Source organism: Balaenoptera borealis (genome assembly GCF_965194805.1).
Source record: "Balaenoptera borealis genome assembly, chromosome: 7".
In the NCBI taxonomy this organism is placed as follows: Eukaryota; Metazoa; Chordata; class Mammalia; order Artiodactyla; family Balaenopteridae; genus Balaenoptera; species Balaenoptera borealis.
The window spans coordinates 60206586-60223967 of NC_138864.1; the positions used below are offsets into that span (position 1 = coordinate 60206586).

Below are 17382 nucleotides of genomic sequence, written 5' to 3' on the forward strand. Positions count from 1 at the left end.
AAATTAAATTGCTCTGTGAAACTTTAAATTATGAACATTCTAAAGCGATAAGCTAAATATTTGCCTATAATTACACTACACAATTTTGTTGCCCAGAATAACATTAGCTTGTTCAATATCCTTACCATGATTTTGTAACAGCCTCTCTGGACTCAAAATCACCCAGCCTCTACAACAAACTTCGCTATAGCTCCTAGAAAATTCTGTCTAAGTTTCAGTATTTATAATAATTGAAAAAACATTAAAAATTTAAAATAACAAATAGCCTACCTATAAAAGAAAAAATGTTTCTAAATAAATTCAAATATTTCTTTAATACAAAAATATTACTGTTATATTCATATCCTCTTCATTCTTATAATTAATGATATAAAAGAACAAAGATATCTTTCTTAAAAAGCACAAACTTAAACTATAGTTCTCTCCTCAAAATTTTACAACGGTAGTTTGCAGCGAGGGACATTAATGGTAGGAACTTAAATTGTGCTAAGCAACGATCTTTTAAGAAAGAGGGATCAAAGCCCAAAGGAATTGTGTTGTGAAAAAAAGTACACTGAGTTAACTCAGTGTACTTTTACTAATTACTTGTACTAATATTCATCTAAATCTGCCTTAAGAAGACATAAAAGCATCGTGATTAAATTTTCATTATAATATTTCCAAATTTATTTCACTTCTTAAACTTTATTTTTGAATAATGATTCTTGCTTCCCTTTAAATAAAAATATTCCAGAAATTACATTTTAAGTATCAATGTACAACCTCTTCACTGAAATAAAGACAATTACATAATGTCACTTATTTCATCTCAATGAAGTTATTTTCAAAAACTTTCAAGAAGTATAAATTAACTCTGAAATAGTTTCACACTGCTTATCGATTCATGCCATCTACTCAAGGGACTCCGTAAGCAGTCCCTGGGGCAAGCACATGTCCTTCTCTGGGCCCTTCCACTTTCCCCAGTTGGGATCTCTCCCAGGCCCTTCCCTTCCCCCAACAACTGACCAGCCCCACTCAGCTTCCCAGATGGCCTAATCTTGCTGATGTCATTCTTATGTCTCAACACTTTGAAAAACACAAACACACCTTCAACTACACACCCTGAACATACTTTGGCTTTTAGAAAGCTCATTCCTCAAACATAACATTTCAGGGTATCTTAATAGCAAAATGTCTTAAAACCTCTGTTCTAGTTAAGACCCTTAGAACTTTTGTCTGCAAGACAACAGGATAGTGATAACAATTGCATACCTACGATATTTCAAGTTGTAAATTCAGAGAATTTAGAGGAAATGGTGGCATGAAACAGAGAAATATCCAATGATTAAATGTCTAGCTGTGGTTTAAATATATTTATTAAGTTATCAAGTATTTTAGGGGGGGCTTATTGTGTATCAGGCATTGTACTAGAGCACTGGTTTCACTCCAGGGTTAATTTTGTTCCCCAAGGGACATTTGGCAGTGTCTGGAGACATTTTTGCTTGTCATGCTGGGAGAAGGGGGGTGCTACTGGAATCTAGTAGGTTGAGGCCAGGGACGCTGCTGAACAATCTACAATGTTGTAGCAGAGCCCCCTACGACAAAGGGTTATCTCGCCCAACGTTTCAATTGTGCCAAGGTTGGAAAACCCTGCATGAAAGAGGAAACAAAGGTAAGCAAAGCCAGAGACGGGCCTTGCTCTCAAGAACTGAAAATTGTGCACACAGGTCTAAACACATCAGAGCAGCAAGCAGGCAGATATTTCCTTGAAAGACTTATTTCTGTTTGCCAAACATTAATGTCAATTGTAGACAAAACAAATGCATCACCGAGTAGCTCTGGTAGGGGGGTGATGATAATGGGGAGGGGCTAGGTATGTATGGGGGGAGAGGGTATATGGGAAATCTCTGTACCCTTCTCTTAACTTTGATGTGAACCTAAAACTGCTCTAAAAAACAAATTAAGTTAAAAAAAAAAAAATCAGCATGCCAGAGAGCAAGTCAGTTGATTAAGGCTAATTCTGTATCAAACACAAAACTGATGCAAGTGTTTATGACTATCAGTACAAATAGAAGACTAGAAGATAAGTTATTATGGCGAGGGGGACTGAAGTCTGTTCCTCTCTTCTCAGCACTGTAATCAAGGAGGAGAAGATGACAGAAGCTTCTGGGAAAAAAAATAACACCCTAGACTGGTAACTAGTGGGAGAATGTTGCTTTGCAGCAATGGCTTTTACAAAACATGGGAATGAAACTTCAGGAAGTTCAAAGGTGGTGATGGACAGGAGTCCAAATGTCTTCTCACTTGTGAGTTCTCTCAACCAGGCCACTCCGGCCCCCATCCTCCCAGGAGGGGAACTGCCCAAGCCTGTCTAGCAGATGAAGATTTATTTGAAAGGTTGCACACACACAAAAAGTTACCTACCATACATATGCCTATTTCACAATGAGGACAGCGTGAAATGGATAGAAATGCCCAAGCCTAGCCTGGGACTTAATGGGACACAGCACACTGATGATATGAAACTGTATTCCCAGATACAATTTTAAAGGAGTGGATTACAGTAACTCAAATTGAGAGAGAGAGAGAGAAAGAGAGAGAAGACCAGTGCCACATTACAAACTTTCCAGTATACTTTTTCAAAAGGCTTAAAATCATTCATTTGTATTCATTTATTAAACATACCTCTATCTGGTACTGGTCAATAGGGATGCAGATGGGACCAATCAGACAAGATACATAGACAAGATGCATGGTGCTCACTTTCTAGCAGGTGGAGGTTTGACCCACGCACTGCACAAAAAAACCTGGCAGTGTGAGTTAAGAAGAAGTAATGGTCTCCAGTATGTTAAAGTACATCACATGATGAATTTGAGTTGCAGTTGTGTTTATTAATGCTTTAACAATTAAACGTGTGTTGCATTTTTGTTTTTTTACGTTTTAACTTATAATGGATATCCATGAAGTATGGAACACTTTGAAACCCGAAGAACTAAACCTAGACCCTCATCTCACACTCTGATAAGGTTCTGAGATGTCACGCCACTTGCCTGAGGTCAGGCATTCCATTCTAACCTTGGTGATAAAGCAGAGATCAAAGCAGAAAAATCAGGTCCTCACAAACACAGAAGGGTCAGGGCCAGAACCCATCAACTGTCTCCTTGCAGTGCACTTCTCCAAAGAACCAGCTGAAGTTGCCGGGTAACCATTCATATGATTCTCGAAGGCAGCTTTTTTATTATTTGCCTCATGAATTTTATGGTTTAGAGTTAGAGAGTGAAGCATAAATATTAATTTTAACGTCTAGTTCAGCACTTGGATAAACTGAATTAGCATATGTTACCTCCCAAATGCCAAATAGTTCTCCGTGGAGTTCTAGTAAGGAAAAAAACATTTGTCTTTAGCAAGAGGATTTAACAGAAATCCTGCCTCTTAAGGACATGTAAATAGTAGGAAATCTATGGCTCCATGGTTTCTGGTACTACTGGAGCTGGTTCTCAACTTCTTTCCTGCAGAAGCTCAACGCTAATGTAAACACCATCTTCACACTCTTCCACGCCGATGTGGCATCCTTTCTTCTAGCCAGCAGCTTCCTCTGTACCAGCAATGTGGGCCTCTCCTTCCTGTTTACAATAACCCCATTCTATTACCTTGTATACTGAGAAAAACATATGTCATGTTCTCTTTTTTCCTTAGAAATGATCACAAATCCAGGAAGCTGTCGAGGTTGGTTTGAAAAGCATTAAAGTCTTTTGTGTGAATATGCAAAAAAGAAGAGGATACAGTAGGATATTATAAAACTGCACACCCCATGGTGGTTTATGATATAGTCTCCATAGTGCTAAGAGTTAATATTCCTTACTGCTACTCACCTCTGCCTAGCAGTTTTCTTGAGATTTATTTAGAAGTCCCCAAAATAACAGTACATCTAACAATTATTTTTTGAAAGTCCTCTTCTAACATAAAAATAAGTCGAACTATGAAAAGAGGAAACACAATTCTACACATCTCACAAATTTATTATTATTGTTTCCCTACTAATATATTATTATTATATATATAATTGAGAGAATTAAAGATAACAAAACAAAAAACAACAAAGGATACATCTGAAATTTAAAAAATCAAGAAAGAACAATGAAAGCACTGTCTCTTTGGCATTTGCCAAAAGAATGGTTCATTCAGTGAGTTACCTAAACCTTTTATTTCCAAAGCAGTTTACAAATATGACTATCAGAATATTTTTTGGCACTTTTCACTCAACACATGCCAAATTTAGAACAGGCCAAATTATTCCAGTTGGCATTTAACTGCCTAAAAGATACTTGCTGAAGAGACCCATGGCCCCAATATAGACATCAGAATGAGTTAAGAATGAAAAGTATTCTTGTGTATACTGCTGATACTGGTATACAGCAGACTTTTAAAATTTAGAAATTATTCTAAATTGTCATGTATTTTTTCCCCTAATAGATACAAAGGAAAAATGCTGTGGAAACTAATGACAACCACAATCCTGCATTAAAATGACTCACATTAACCTGATTATTAAATCCCCAAGTTGCATCTCTCAGGTTTAACTGTTTCAGCCATGTCTTTATTCCATTCATCAATAAAAGTAGAAAAGAAAAAATCAGAACAGTCCAACTGGAAAAAAAATCAAACTGAGAGAATAAAATTCCTTTAAGGCACTATATAGATAAAACCAGTTCCATGGATCATATTTTACTTGCAAAATAAATTTCACAATTTCCTACTTATTTTATTTTCTAGCTATTTTGGCTATTGATATCCTAGCTATTTTGGATAATTTCAAATTAGTTTGTATTCAAAGGCAAAATATCCGAATAAGTATATGATTTTCTCTTCCATGGTTTCTTTTTATGTCCATTATTAACTTTCCTGCTACCACCAATTCTGAAGATACTGCTTTATAATTTTCAGTTTAGTCTAAAACATGTGATGTCATAAATTACTTGAGAGCAAGAACAAACCTAGTGTGCTTTAAAATATAATCTACCACTTCTGTGATTTTTAAAAAGTTGACATATTGAAGAAAACGTGCCTTTGAATGAAAAAAATTCTAGCTCCAATAGGGTTGGCCAGAAAATTACAGCCAATATTTATTTTATAAATATTTATAACATGTTATAATATTTTATGGAGTTGTTTTCTTGGGGGTTGTTCTCCCTGGAATGTTCTCCATTTTCTGGCTCGCCTGCCCAAATTCACCAATCCTTCCAGACTGTTCAGAACCTCACTTTCTCTAGTCCTCCCACTGAGCTCCACCCATTCTGGAATCTGCACTTGTGACGGTACTGCTCTGGTTGGTGACTGGAGAAGGCTGTGTGGGGAAGGGGTCATTTGAGCTGAGAAGGATTGGAGTAAAATGTGATATGCAGAAATGGGTGGAGGAGGGCATTCTGGGAGCAGGAAGCCGGTGGGTGGGTAGGGAGTAACCACATTGTTCACATTAGAGCTGAAAGGCTGGAAGGAGCCAGCCAGCCACCTGAACAGCCAAAGGGAAGTTCTCAAAGGGGTCTAACCTGTCGGCTGACTGGGGGTGGGGGGGCGGCTTTTGGATGATGACTTTAGTCCCTATTGTTTCAGGGGCTGGCGGGTCTCCTAAAGGATAGTGGAGGCCTCTTAAGGACAAAGATCATGTCTTATCATTTGGGATTCGCTGAAAACAGATGCATACCAAGAACTTTCTTATTATTATAAAAAAAAAGTTAATCCTGATTAATATTTTTTAAAAAGTTAATCCTGAGATAGAATTACTAGAATTATATCTTTTATGAAAGTCTCTCTTGAAAAATAAATCTCTTCCAAACTGTAGGAAGTTGGGCTTATGGCAAATACTAATGTCTATACAATTTTACTTTAAAATGATTTCTTAACTAGGCCTGTAATTGTGTTATTCATCTTCTTCTCAACTGTAAAAACAGGTAGAATTGGCCCTAAAAATAACAACTAATTTTTATATAACATTTTATAGTTCACAGGGTATCGTCAAGGATCCTCAAAGTCATCCTGTAAGTTTGGTTAGTATCCCTGTTTTATATATGAAGAAAGTGAAAGCAAGAGACATTGCCTTGGAAAAGCCATCTCATCACGGAGTCTTGGTTTTCCCACTCTAATTCTCAGAGCTATGGCTGTGCTTGGCTGTCTCCCAGGGCTCATCCATAATCATTTCCTACCAGGTCAGAAGAGGCTACTTAATGGGACTGCTTTACTCCACAATCAACAGACCAGGAAGAGATTTTACTCAGAGGCTGATGAATGTAGTTTTAAGGGCTGCTTTGTCTGCCGGGTCTTTTTAACACAACCCCGCAAGAGATAACCAAATAACAAGAGATAAAAACACCGATTTTCTAGCTTAACTGTATTTATTGGGAAGGTGAATGCTACCTTTCCCCTCCTGATGCAAAAATAGCTTTCTATTTTTAATTACTGGAACCGTTTTACTATACTCAGAGATAAGAGGCACCAGCCTTGAGTTTTAAATTCCACAGTGACATAGCTAATATATAAATATATATGAGTTGAAGTTGGATATACACTAATGTGTGCTTCAGCATTACCTGGCAATGAGACTGGATTGGCTACATTGTCCTTAGACGCTGTGAAGGCTGGGCTTTGAAGCTTAATTAAATATTCTTTAAGAACTCTTCAAACCAAATCTGGGAAGAAATGTTATAAATGATACCAAACAATTCCATGTTGGCTTCTAGAAACATTAACATTTCATAAGTCCAAAACATCATAAAAGAAACATAAACATCAAGACATGCAAGTTATAAAGTTTTAAGAATTCAGAAAGCAGTTGTCAAAACAAGCATTTAGTTAAGCCAATCCTGAGGAAGGACGTGGTGGGCACACCTCAGTGTGGTCCTCATTTTCATGCAGTGAGATACCTCCTCTAACTATTGCTCATGACATTACCAAAGTACTCCTTTTTTTGGAAATGCCTTTTGACTTGATTTATGTGACACAGAAAAAAATCAGTATCTCCACTTCATTCATGTCTTGATTTTCTCAGTTAAACTAAATATATTTGCACCCCTTGTTGAGACGTGTCTGCAAATTACTTCGTCAGGGTCTAAAAAAGATGAAGATTAGCTGCCAGTAGGATATTCATAAGCTTGTGACACAGCACTGAGATATGCCACCTACCTCTTCGTTTTGTGGAGAAGCTAAAAGGTGATGTGAACAGTTTATGGAAATGCATTGTTCACAAGACAGTCTTTTGCTGATTTAGGTGTAACTGTTTTAACATTAAATGGATAACCGCATAAGCGCAACTCTAAGTATAGAGAAAGCATTTGTATCCATATTGCTTTCTCTCTCTCTCTCTCTTTCTCTCTTTTTTTTTTTTTTTGGTTTAAACTACAACGACAGTTTCTTAGTGGCTGTAATACTTCCAGATTTCCTTTTTAAAACTTCCTTATGGAAAATCTCAAACATATCAAAAGCAGAGAGAACAGTCTAATGAAGTCAATGTACTCATTGCCCACCTTCAACCCTTAACAACACGGTGAACTTTGTCTCATTAATGTTCTTACTCAGTCCCTGTCTCCCACTTTCAGAAAATTATATTGAAGCAAGTCTTAGATGTCTTACCATTTTCCCCCCTTAAACAATTCAGTACATATCTCTAAAAGATAAGGGACCTTTTAAACATATAATCACAATATTAGTTTCAAAGAAAATAAAAATCCTAATATCATCAAATATCCACTCAGTCAAGAAATGTACCTAAGAAAAGAAAGTTAAATGTCAAGGAAAACATTACCCCAAAAGTTACAACACTCAAAAATGAGCTATTCCCCTGCAATAAAAAGGAAACGGCATTCTCTTAAAGCACAGAGCTGTATGTACGTCAAGGGCTTCAAAGAGGGAGTCCAGGAACGGTCGGCAAAATTTGTAACATGTGCATATGAACAATTTTTTTTTTCTTGGTTGATAGCATTCATCAGAATGTCAAGCAGCTTGAGACCGAAAACATTTAAAGACCTTCTGCCCTTGGTTATGATTGTGTGTGCTTAGGGCCACATCACCTCACATTGCCAGGAAGGATTAGTCAAGTAGGGAAACGAATCCACCTAAAATAACTTGGAGATCAAGCTGAACTCAACTCAGCATGTACTGAGCACACACTAGGTGCGAGACACCGGGTCACAATCTTGAGAAGCAAAGGTAAACTAATCCTAGTTAATTTATAGTCTAGAAGGAGAAGGGGTCAAATAGATTAAAAAAACTGAACTAGGATGTCATGAAAAAGGTGCCTGCTTTAGGTTATTTTCATGGGGATCCAGATGAAGAAGCAAAGATGTTAATTTCAGGGTGCAAGGTGGGTGGGGACCAGGGCTTCTAAGAAGATAGGAGAAAATTAGAGGATGTCAGCAACTGTACCAGCAACTCCTGAGGAAACATTGTTCTTATCGCCCTTGCTGAGGGACAGGAATAAAAATGTTTACTAGAGCCTGTATTCTCCTCCTGGATGGGGTGGGAGAGGCGACCATGAAAGTATCTTGAAAGTTGACACTTCATCAGATCTGGGAAGGAGAGAAAGGCTCGGTAAAGAGGGAAGGGAGGTCATTCCAGGAAGAGAAAAGCAGGAACAAAGGGGTGGAAAATACTGGCACGTTAGGGAATCATCAGTGAGGTGACCTTAGAGCAGAGTATGTGGGAGGGGCTGGCTGACTGCAAATGCCGGCTGGGATCAGAAGTCAAGTCGGAGCCTCCCAGACCAAACGTGGGCTGGTGGAGAGGAACCAGAAGTAAGAGACCAGAGCCTCTATTCTGCGGCAGGTGGAGAGCCACTGACATGCTTTAAGTGAATCAGTTCTGTCTTTACAAAGTATGTCGCATCCTTGGGTGGATGATGAGTGCTCAGTGTATATTGGTGGTGGTGCCTTAATGGTGGTGCCTTGAATGAGCTGGATGGGAAACAGGCTACTTAGGAATCCATTGCAACAGGCCAAGAGACGTCCAGCGTGGCAGAAGTACAAAAAGGGATGATGGGGACACATATAAGAATTTCAGACATTTCAGAAATCATTATTTTTTAAAAGGAGAAGAAAGAAACAGAGACCAAAGCAACATATAAATTCTATTACATATTGTGGAACAATGTGTTAGTATGCTCTCATTTCCGTAAAAAAAAAAAAAAAAAAGTGGAGCTACACATATAAGCTATAAACACATACTATTTCTCAGAAAGGTATGAGAAAAATAGACACCATGGGTTGTAGGGCATGGAGAAGAAACTGTGCAGAGAGGTCGGAGAGTCTTTTGTACCTTTGGCACCCTAAACCACATGAACGTGTTATCTATTAGCTAAAGAATATAGAATTTCCCCCTTACTGCTAGCCACAGAGATAGAGAATAATGAAAAGCGAAAAGGTTTTGGAGACAGATCTAGGTTCCAATTTTGGCTCTGATACTTCCAAACTGTGGGTCTGTGGGCAAATTAACTTCTTTCTGTTTCTGTCCCCTTATTTTCAGAAACAGGGGTAATACTAGCTAGGTCGCTACAACAATGATTAAACAAATCCTATAACAAAGCATCTGGTAGAATATCGGCACAGACTAAGGACCCAATAAGTAGTAGCTATTTTATTACCAACAAAACTTCTTTGATGTGAATACATTCTTAATACAAAAAAAGTTCCTTGATCTAGTCTAAGGTATGCTCATTAGCTAATCTTATTCCTACATTAAATATTAACACTGTCCAAAAACGATTAATGAATCCATCTGATGAACACAATCCATTACGTATCTGTTTCTAGAAATTTAAACTTAACATATTACTTATATGCATTTCTAGGCAGATGTTAGCTTTTTTACTTTAAATGTCATTGACTCTAGCTTTACTGAATGCATGTATTCACAGAGGACTAAATACCAACGAGGTGCCATAAGGCACCAGGAAAATAGATAATAAGTTGCTATCCTCGAGGAACTGACAACTTCAGTGAGACAAACAGGTGTGACCTTCAAGTAACCATGGCCCCAATTTGGCACAAGAGATGGAAATACTGGCAATGAAGCACCCAATTCTGTAACATCCCTTGTAAAATGTTAAGTCACATGGTAAGGGAAGGTTACTCCGCAAGCATTTTCTTAGGTTTCTGGGTTTCTTCTTCATGATACTGTGTTTTCAATCAGTTGTAACTGCGGCAATAGCAGCATGCTAAGTGTTACAAAAGATGGGTCACTCAAAAGCCTTACTACTTGTTTGAACAGTCACGTCATTATTAAAGCATTCCCAAACAAAAGTTTCTTTGTTATACATTGTGATGAATAATTTCAAACCATTTTCATGTGATATGTTCTGGCTCAGATCTGCCCCAGCCTGTAAAGATGAAGCCTTAGACAAGAAAACATCTGGGATTTGGGGAAAAAATTTTGTTAAAGGCAGGAAATAATGAACATCTTCCAGGATTTCAGAAGTGTTAGTGAATGCTTCCAAGAAATGAAGGCGTAAGGCCAGAGGAAAATACACTTCACTTCATATATGGCACAGCGGGGAGAAAGAGTGATGGTATGGGGGGGATGCTTAACAAAAAAAATCTACATAATTATACAAATATTTCTCTTTGAAGCAGATGCGTCTTGGGAGAAACACTAATACTAGACTGTAGAGAAACAACAGTAAACACCAATTTCTACAGAAGCTTTCGCTGATGCTTTAAATATGTTATGGATGTCCACCCGGGAGGAACGACTGACTTCGTATTAGCAAGCAAGTCCTGTCTCTGAGCCACAGGAGGGTACACGCTTGTATTTGGCCCCTAGCTTCCTATAGTGAAAGCCTGAAGCTACATATTACAGTTGAATGAAGGTTGGATTAAGAGGCTAATCTAATGCTATATATAGACAGCAACACCAATTTAATCTCCGCCCCTTCTCCCTCCCCTTCCTATTTCCATAAATCTCAAGATCTGAGTTACAAAGAGACTGGGAACTCTAGAAGAGAGAAGAGGCCCTCCCTCCCCCCTCATCCCCGGCTGTCTTTCATAAACGAAGTATTAGTGCAAGTGTAAATTGCTTCCAAACATCCTTAACGGACACCATAGAGCGATCAGATCCGGTTTTCTTCTACAGCTCCCACAGACGCCAGAGGAGATGACAAGTGGGGGTGGGTGGGTGGAAGGGTGAGGAGGGTAGGTTGCCAAATGAGAACTACCTTCTCCCGAGACTACTCTCACATGCGTTCATCTCGCTCGTAATGGGGAGCTCCCCTCTCCACCCCACCCCGAGTCCAAAGCCTCAACCCTGGCTTCCCGGGAGTTACATCTGGCGGTGCCACGCACGGGACGATGGGCACCCGCCACTTCCCACCTCGTGGCCGGCGCCTGGCCGCTCTCGGTCTCCCAGGACGGCCAAATGTGGCAAGTGGAGGGTCTTCACTCCGGGGCACTGATACGCGGTATAAGTGATGGTAATGGGGTGGAGGGGCGGCTTCCCCACCGAGAGGAAGGAAGCCGCCCCAGCAGGCACATGCTTCCTAAGGGCCAGCTCCGGTAGCGGGGAAGCTCCCGGTGGGGCTCTGGCTCCGGTTGTCGAAGGCTTCCCGGCTCTCCCCCTGCCCTACCTGGGCTGCTTCTCACCTGTCCGAGGAGGTAGCGGCGACGCGCGAGGCTGGGGGCTGCGGCGACTCCGGCAGCGGCGGTGGCAGCGGCAGCAGTGGTGGCGGCAGACAATGGAGGAGTGAAGGACAGACACATTGACACCGACACACGGAGCTCGGCGCAGCCCCGCCTACCACGCCGCCACGCCTCCCAGCCCGCCCCCGTCCCGGGCCGCTCCACTCCCTGGGAAATGAAGGGGGGTGTATAGCGAGAGCAAGGGAGATGCATGCCCGTAGCAGAAACTGCCGAACACAGAAATTCCAGAAAGAGAATTTAAATACTGTGTGTCCCTAAATATCTGCACCGGAAAGGATGGCGGTGGGAGACGTGTAACAGGCATTTAATCCCCCCCCCTCTGATTTTCTCCATTTGGTTTTTCCTTCCCAGGCTGTTCCAATGGGAGAGTCTCGCTGCCGCCTCCTGCAGCTCCTCCTCCCGGCCGGGCCAATGACTCGTGGGGGGCGGAGACTACCGCTGGGCCTGCAGAGACTGCCCGCCCGGCTCGCCCGAGCTCGCCCGCTGCTCGCCAGCCCCCCGGAGGGTGGAGAGAATTTGAACGCTTCCGCGGTTGGCTACTTAATGTCCTAGTCTCAAGTTGCCAAACCTTGCGGCTGGCGTTCCTAATACAGACACGTCGTTTCTTTTTAATACTTCCAAAGGAACAATAGCTGTCAAGCTGGCGGAAGCAATGGTTCACATGAAGAAAGGCGAGCTGACCCAGGAGGAAAAGGATCTGCTGGAAGTCATCGGAAAAGGTGTGGGTGCTGGGCTGCGGCGGGGGCGCTGCCTGCCTGGTCCGGGAGGGAAGGGGGGCGTGGCGGAGCCCGGGCGGCGCCCCCGGCCCGGTTGACCCTGGGTTACGGTTTTGCGAGGCTGACATCCTGCGACCGGGAAACAGCGCTCCTACCTTTGGTCTGGGACCGGTTGCGGGGGCGGAGAGGTGGGGAAGGAGAAGCGCTGCTGGGATGGGAGCGGAGGTTGCAGACGTTCATTTTCTAAATCAGCGTTTGGAAGGGTGCACATTTCCAGGCTCCACTTCGGATGATGATGAGCGACCCGGGGTGGGGCCTCAGAATGTGCATTCTTCAAAACTCTAAGGTGATTTTGACCACAGTCCGTCTGGGCGATAGTGGCCTGGAAGTTTCAGCTTCTTAGATAGGTGTCTAAGGGCCGTTTCGACTTCCGGAGGCCGAAAGATCTGGATCCCTTGGCTGTCCCCGCCCTCGCTTGGGGCGGGTGGAGGGAGCTCCTAAGGAGAAGGGTTCTTTACAAGGGCATAAAACGAGGTCTGTAATTTGCCGCATTGAGGTTTCTGAGTCCAGGGCCTCCCTGGCTTCCTTCCAGAAGCCCCTGGCCGCCGCAGGAACTCTCACAACAGCGAGGAGGTTGGGGAGGCGTCCACACCGCTCTGCGCACTTCGCAGGGCTGCGACCTTCTAATCGCGCTCTTCCGCGCTTTCCCTTCCATTCTCCCAACGCGCGTCCCACTTCCGCCGCTCCGGGTCCTAGGGAGGGAGACGCAGGCCCCGGGGACGAGCCAGAAGCCATGTTTTCCGCTCCGTCCCCGAGTGGACGTCCCAGAAGAGTTCCCGAAGTCCCGTTACCTGGCAGGTGACAACAGCGTGACTACGTGGCTTCTGCACTGTCACGGCGCGGCGATACGGATGTATGGGAACTGCGGGCATTGTTCATGTGGCTGTTTTAAGCTCCCTCGAACGGCAGAGAAGCCAGTCATTGCAACATAAAACTTCCCAATTTCCAGTCTTTCTTTTTTTCTAAGTAGCCTGGCTCCCATCTGGACATACAGAGAGTAAGGCACATGTATTCTTTATACTGACAAGAAAAGTCTAAACGTAAAGGAGAGAAATATCGGATTGGAACTCAAGAGGTGCTCATGAGCTGAGCCCACCCAATCTGATCTCAACAGGTTTAACTCAGTCACAGCTGTAATTTGCTATGATGTGTTCTTTGCCTAGAATTGTGGGACTTGGGAGTTGGTGCAGACTGTTTGTTCTGCACGGTTCTCGCTGACCTGTTTGGCACTGCAGTCTCCCTTTTCTGCCTGTCTCTGGTTCATTTCTCCGTGCCTTTGGTGGCCCTGGGATTCAGCTCAGCAGCCATGTGAGTCTCAGCTCTGTGCCAGGTACAGTGCTGGACAAAAAAGGAGACAAAGGATCAACTTATAATCCACCAGGGATGCAAATTCTGTTTTTGAGCAGTCCAGAGCTATCACCCTCTCTCAAAGGTGTAAACAAGTGAGCAGTTTTATAAAGTGGGTCTCTGAAAGGGGCAGGTGGTGTGTGTGGGGACGTAGGGAGGGAATCCTTGGATACATTATTAGGTGTCCACCAGTTTTTATTTTTAAAGATTAAATAAAAGAATTAATGTGAATTTAGCCTGGTTAGCACTGTGATTTTTTTCTGGGCCCACATTGTGCAACAAATTACACAGACACTGTTTCACCTATTTAATTGGTCCAAGCTGATGAGAAAAAAGAAGTGAGATGGACATAGTATGTGATACATTCTTGTCAAGTGAAGGTCTGTTGGACATTACCATACTGTTAAAAAAAAGTAATGGGAGATAAGAGAAAGTAACAACCGTAGCCAACCTTTACTGATTGTTATTTTGGGCCTGGCATAATTCTTAGCACTTTACATATATCCATGCGTTTAATCTTGATAAGCTAGGAATTATTTTTAAGCTACAACATTATGAGAGACAGCATAGGATGGTAGTTAACCTTTCAAGTCTGATTTGGAATCCTCCCTCATTCATTTGCTGGTGACTTGGCCTTGGGCAAATTACTGTTTCTGAGCCTTAGGTTCTCCATGTGAAAAATGGTACCCACCTCACAACATTGCTATAAGGATAAAATGAGTTAGTGTGAGTAATGTGTTTAAAATACTGTATTGGCTATTATTATGGTAAATATGGCAGTCTCTACTTGATAGACAAGAAACCAAGAAACTGAAAAGTTCAAATAGCTTGCCCAATATAATACAGGTAATAAGTGGCAGAGCAGAGATATCATATGGCCCACAGTCCTAGAAATATGCTGGACTTGAAAACAAACTAAACAAAATGAAAAAATGAAACCAGCACCATAGTCCATACCATACCTTATTCACTTGGAGAGGCAATTTAATTGCAGCAAAATATTTTCATCTGTCAAGTTAAATTAATTTTAATTGTAAACGTTATTGATTTTGTAGTTTTGTGTGCATTTAAAATTTGTAAAATAATTTTTGGCTTGTAGATGAACGAAGCTCATAAACAAAGTTTATATTCGTACTCATAAGAAGCAATTTTCTTTAAAGGAGGTGAGTAGAGTTCTGATTTTTTTTCCCTTCGATACATTTCTCAACTTTGAGAAGCACTGACTTAGTCAGTACTAGTACGTGGAACTAACGATAAGTTTCCAGCCACCTGTGACCTGTCATCTTGGCCAATCTGAAATAAACTCAGCAAATTTTTGAGTTCTCCCTCCGGCTAACCACTGCCCTCCAGAAGTTAAGCCGATTGTAAGTGGGGCTTACAGTCCAGAGAATACCGCACATTGCTACTGGATACTTTTAGACAATTTCTTCTTCTGAGTAAATGCACATTCTAGGTATTCTACAGGTTGTTAATTTGTTAGAATGCCAAAAAGAAGTTCCAGATGAAACTGAGAAGCTGTTTCTCACATATTCATTTAAATCATAGTCACTGACAGCATCCATTTCACAACATTTCAGAAGAGAAATGAAATCACTTAAGCACAGTTAACTGGGTTATATTACTTGTAGATTGACCCATTCTTCTAAGCTCTGATATCTTTTTCATTAAACACTGAGGAAGTGCTATTTCAAAATAAATTAAACTTTAAGAATATAAACCAGAAAGTCTTTCATTACTTATCTTGTTTAGTACTTGAAATCCCTGGGATCACTGTTGCCGATTTCACAAGAAAGTAACGTACTTATTTTTTTTATTATTATTATTATTTGTGTTAAAGGAACTGTGAAGCAGACTCGGACAATAAGGTTTATTCTACCAATTTTATTGGAGTATAACTAAAGTACGATAAATGGTACATATTTCAAGTGTACACTTTTTTAAAAAGTCAGTTTTGACATAAGTGTACATCCACGAAACTACTGCAATCTAGACAATGAACAGTTCCATCACCCCCAAAATGTTCTACATACCCATTTGTAATCTGTCACTCTCTCCACCCGTGTCTCCAGGCAACCACTGATAGGTTTCTGTCACTATTGATTAGATTTCTCTATTCTAGAATTTTATGTAAGTGGAATTATACAATAAGTATAATAAATATTCCTTTTTTTTTTGCATGACTTATTTCACTCAGCATCATGATATTGATGTTCATCCATACTGTACCAATAATTTGTTTCTTATTTTTTTCTTTTATTCCCTATGTATGGATATACCACTATTTGCTTATCTGGTGACACTGATGGACATTTCAGTTGTTTCCAATTTGGGACTATTAAAACATCCTGCCCTAAGGTCCTGTGTAGTTAATAATGTTATTTCTAGTACCTCTGGTATATAGAAAGATTCAGGTCTACTAATAATTATAGCATAGAGTTCAAAGACAAATTTAAATTCAAATACGTAGTTACCATTAACTATATGACTGGGCAGGTTTTGCAACCTCTGTGGGCTTCATTGTCTTCCTTTACAAAACAACAGCTCTTTTAGTTACTCTAATTTTTTTTTTTTAATATTTATTTATTTATTTATTTATTTATGGCTGTGTTGGGTCTTCGTTTCTGTGCGAGGGCTTTCTCTAGTTGCGGCAAGCGGGGGCCACTCTTCATCGCGGTGCGCGGGCCTCTCACTATCGCGGCCTCTCTTGGTGCGGAGCACAGGCTCCAGACGCGCAAGCTCAGTAGTTGTGGCTCACGGGCCTAGTTGCTCCGCGGCATGTGGGATCCTCCCAGACAAGGGCTCGAACCCGTGTCCGCTGCATTGGCAGGCAGATTCTCAACCGCTGCGCCACCAGGGAAGCCCAGTTACTCTAATTTTTATGTAGTGATTCATAATCCTAACTTGAGGACATTTTGTTACAAAGTCTAAAAATAGATACATCTAGGAGAATTTAGAAACTTTACACTTAAACAGATTCACTATTTCAAAATATATGTTGTAATTAGAAGTCTCTCTTTTAAAATACATTTATAACTATGTATCTATGATTAAGTCTGTATCCATATATTATTTTTAAATTCAAATACTTTAATTATTTTATACATGATTTTACTTATACATAAATGTAACAGCAACTAACAAGCCAAATAGTTTTTTAAATACTTGACATAGATTCCTCAAAACATTCCTGTTGAGGGATCCCACTAAATGATTGAAACTCATAAATATTCAGATCTCATGACTATCTGATGGATTGCTGGAAACAGAAAATGTCATGTTTGTTTGTTCCTCCCTTTTTGTTTGTTTTGGCTACTTCTCCTTGTCTTCAGTAGAGACCAGTGGTCCCAAACTAGATATTAGAAGTGTCGCAATGAATTATATTATGCTACTCTAAATATAAATAACAAGAGCATCTAATATGCACTGAGGTTGTACTCTGTGCCCCACACCAAGACAAGCCCTTAGTCCTAAGAACACTATGGGATGGATTATTTCTGCTTCCTATATAAGAAAACTGAGGGTTTTCTAGGACTTGTTCAGTTTTATAGTGGTCCTGAAAGGGCTCTAGTGTGGTATAAGAGAGGGCAGTAACAGTGAGAGTA

General features: G+C 40.8%; 2 protein-coding genes across 5 annotated transcripts in view; one reads left to right on the top strand and one right to left on the bottom strand.

Annotated features, from left to right (window-relative positions):
• Window positions 1-11759, bottom strand: part of BZW2 (basic leucine zipper and W2 domains 2) — a 56833-nt gene extending 45074 nt beyond the window's left edge. For 2 of the 4 annotated variants that reach the window (XM_082398427.1, XM_082398426.1), the window contains exon 1: window positions 11601-11759. The gene's annotated coding sequence lies outside the window, so the exon portion shown is untranslated. Of the gene's footprint in view, window positions 1-11584 lie in introns of all 4 variants that reach the window. The other 2 variants (XM_082398430.1, XM_082398429.1) reach the window with 2 other exon arrangements.
• Window positions 11760-12102: 343 nt separating this feature from the next.
• ANKMY2 (ankyrin repeat and MYND domain containing 2) overlaps window positions 12103-17382 on the top strand; it is a 34665-nt gene continuing 29385 nt past the window's right edge. The window contains exon 1 of the mRNA XM_082398511.1: window positions 12103-12376. Coding sequence (XP_082254637.1) covers window positions 12310-12376 — 67 coding nt within the window. The 5' untranslated portion in view covers window positions 12103-12309. The remainder of the gene's footprint in view (window positions 12377-17382) is intronic.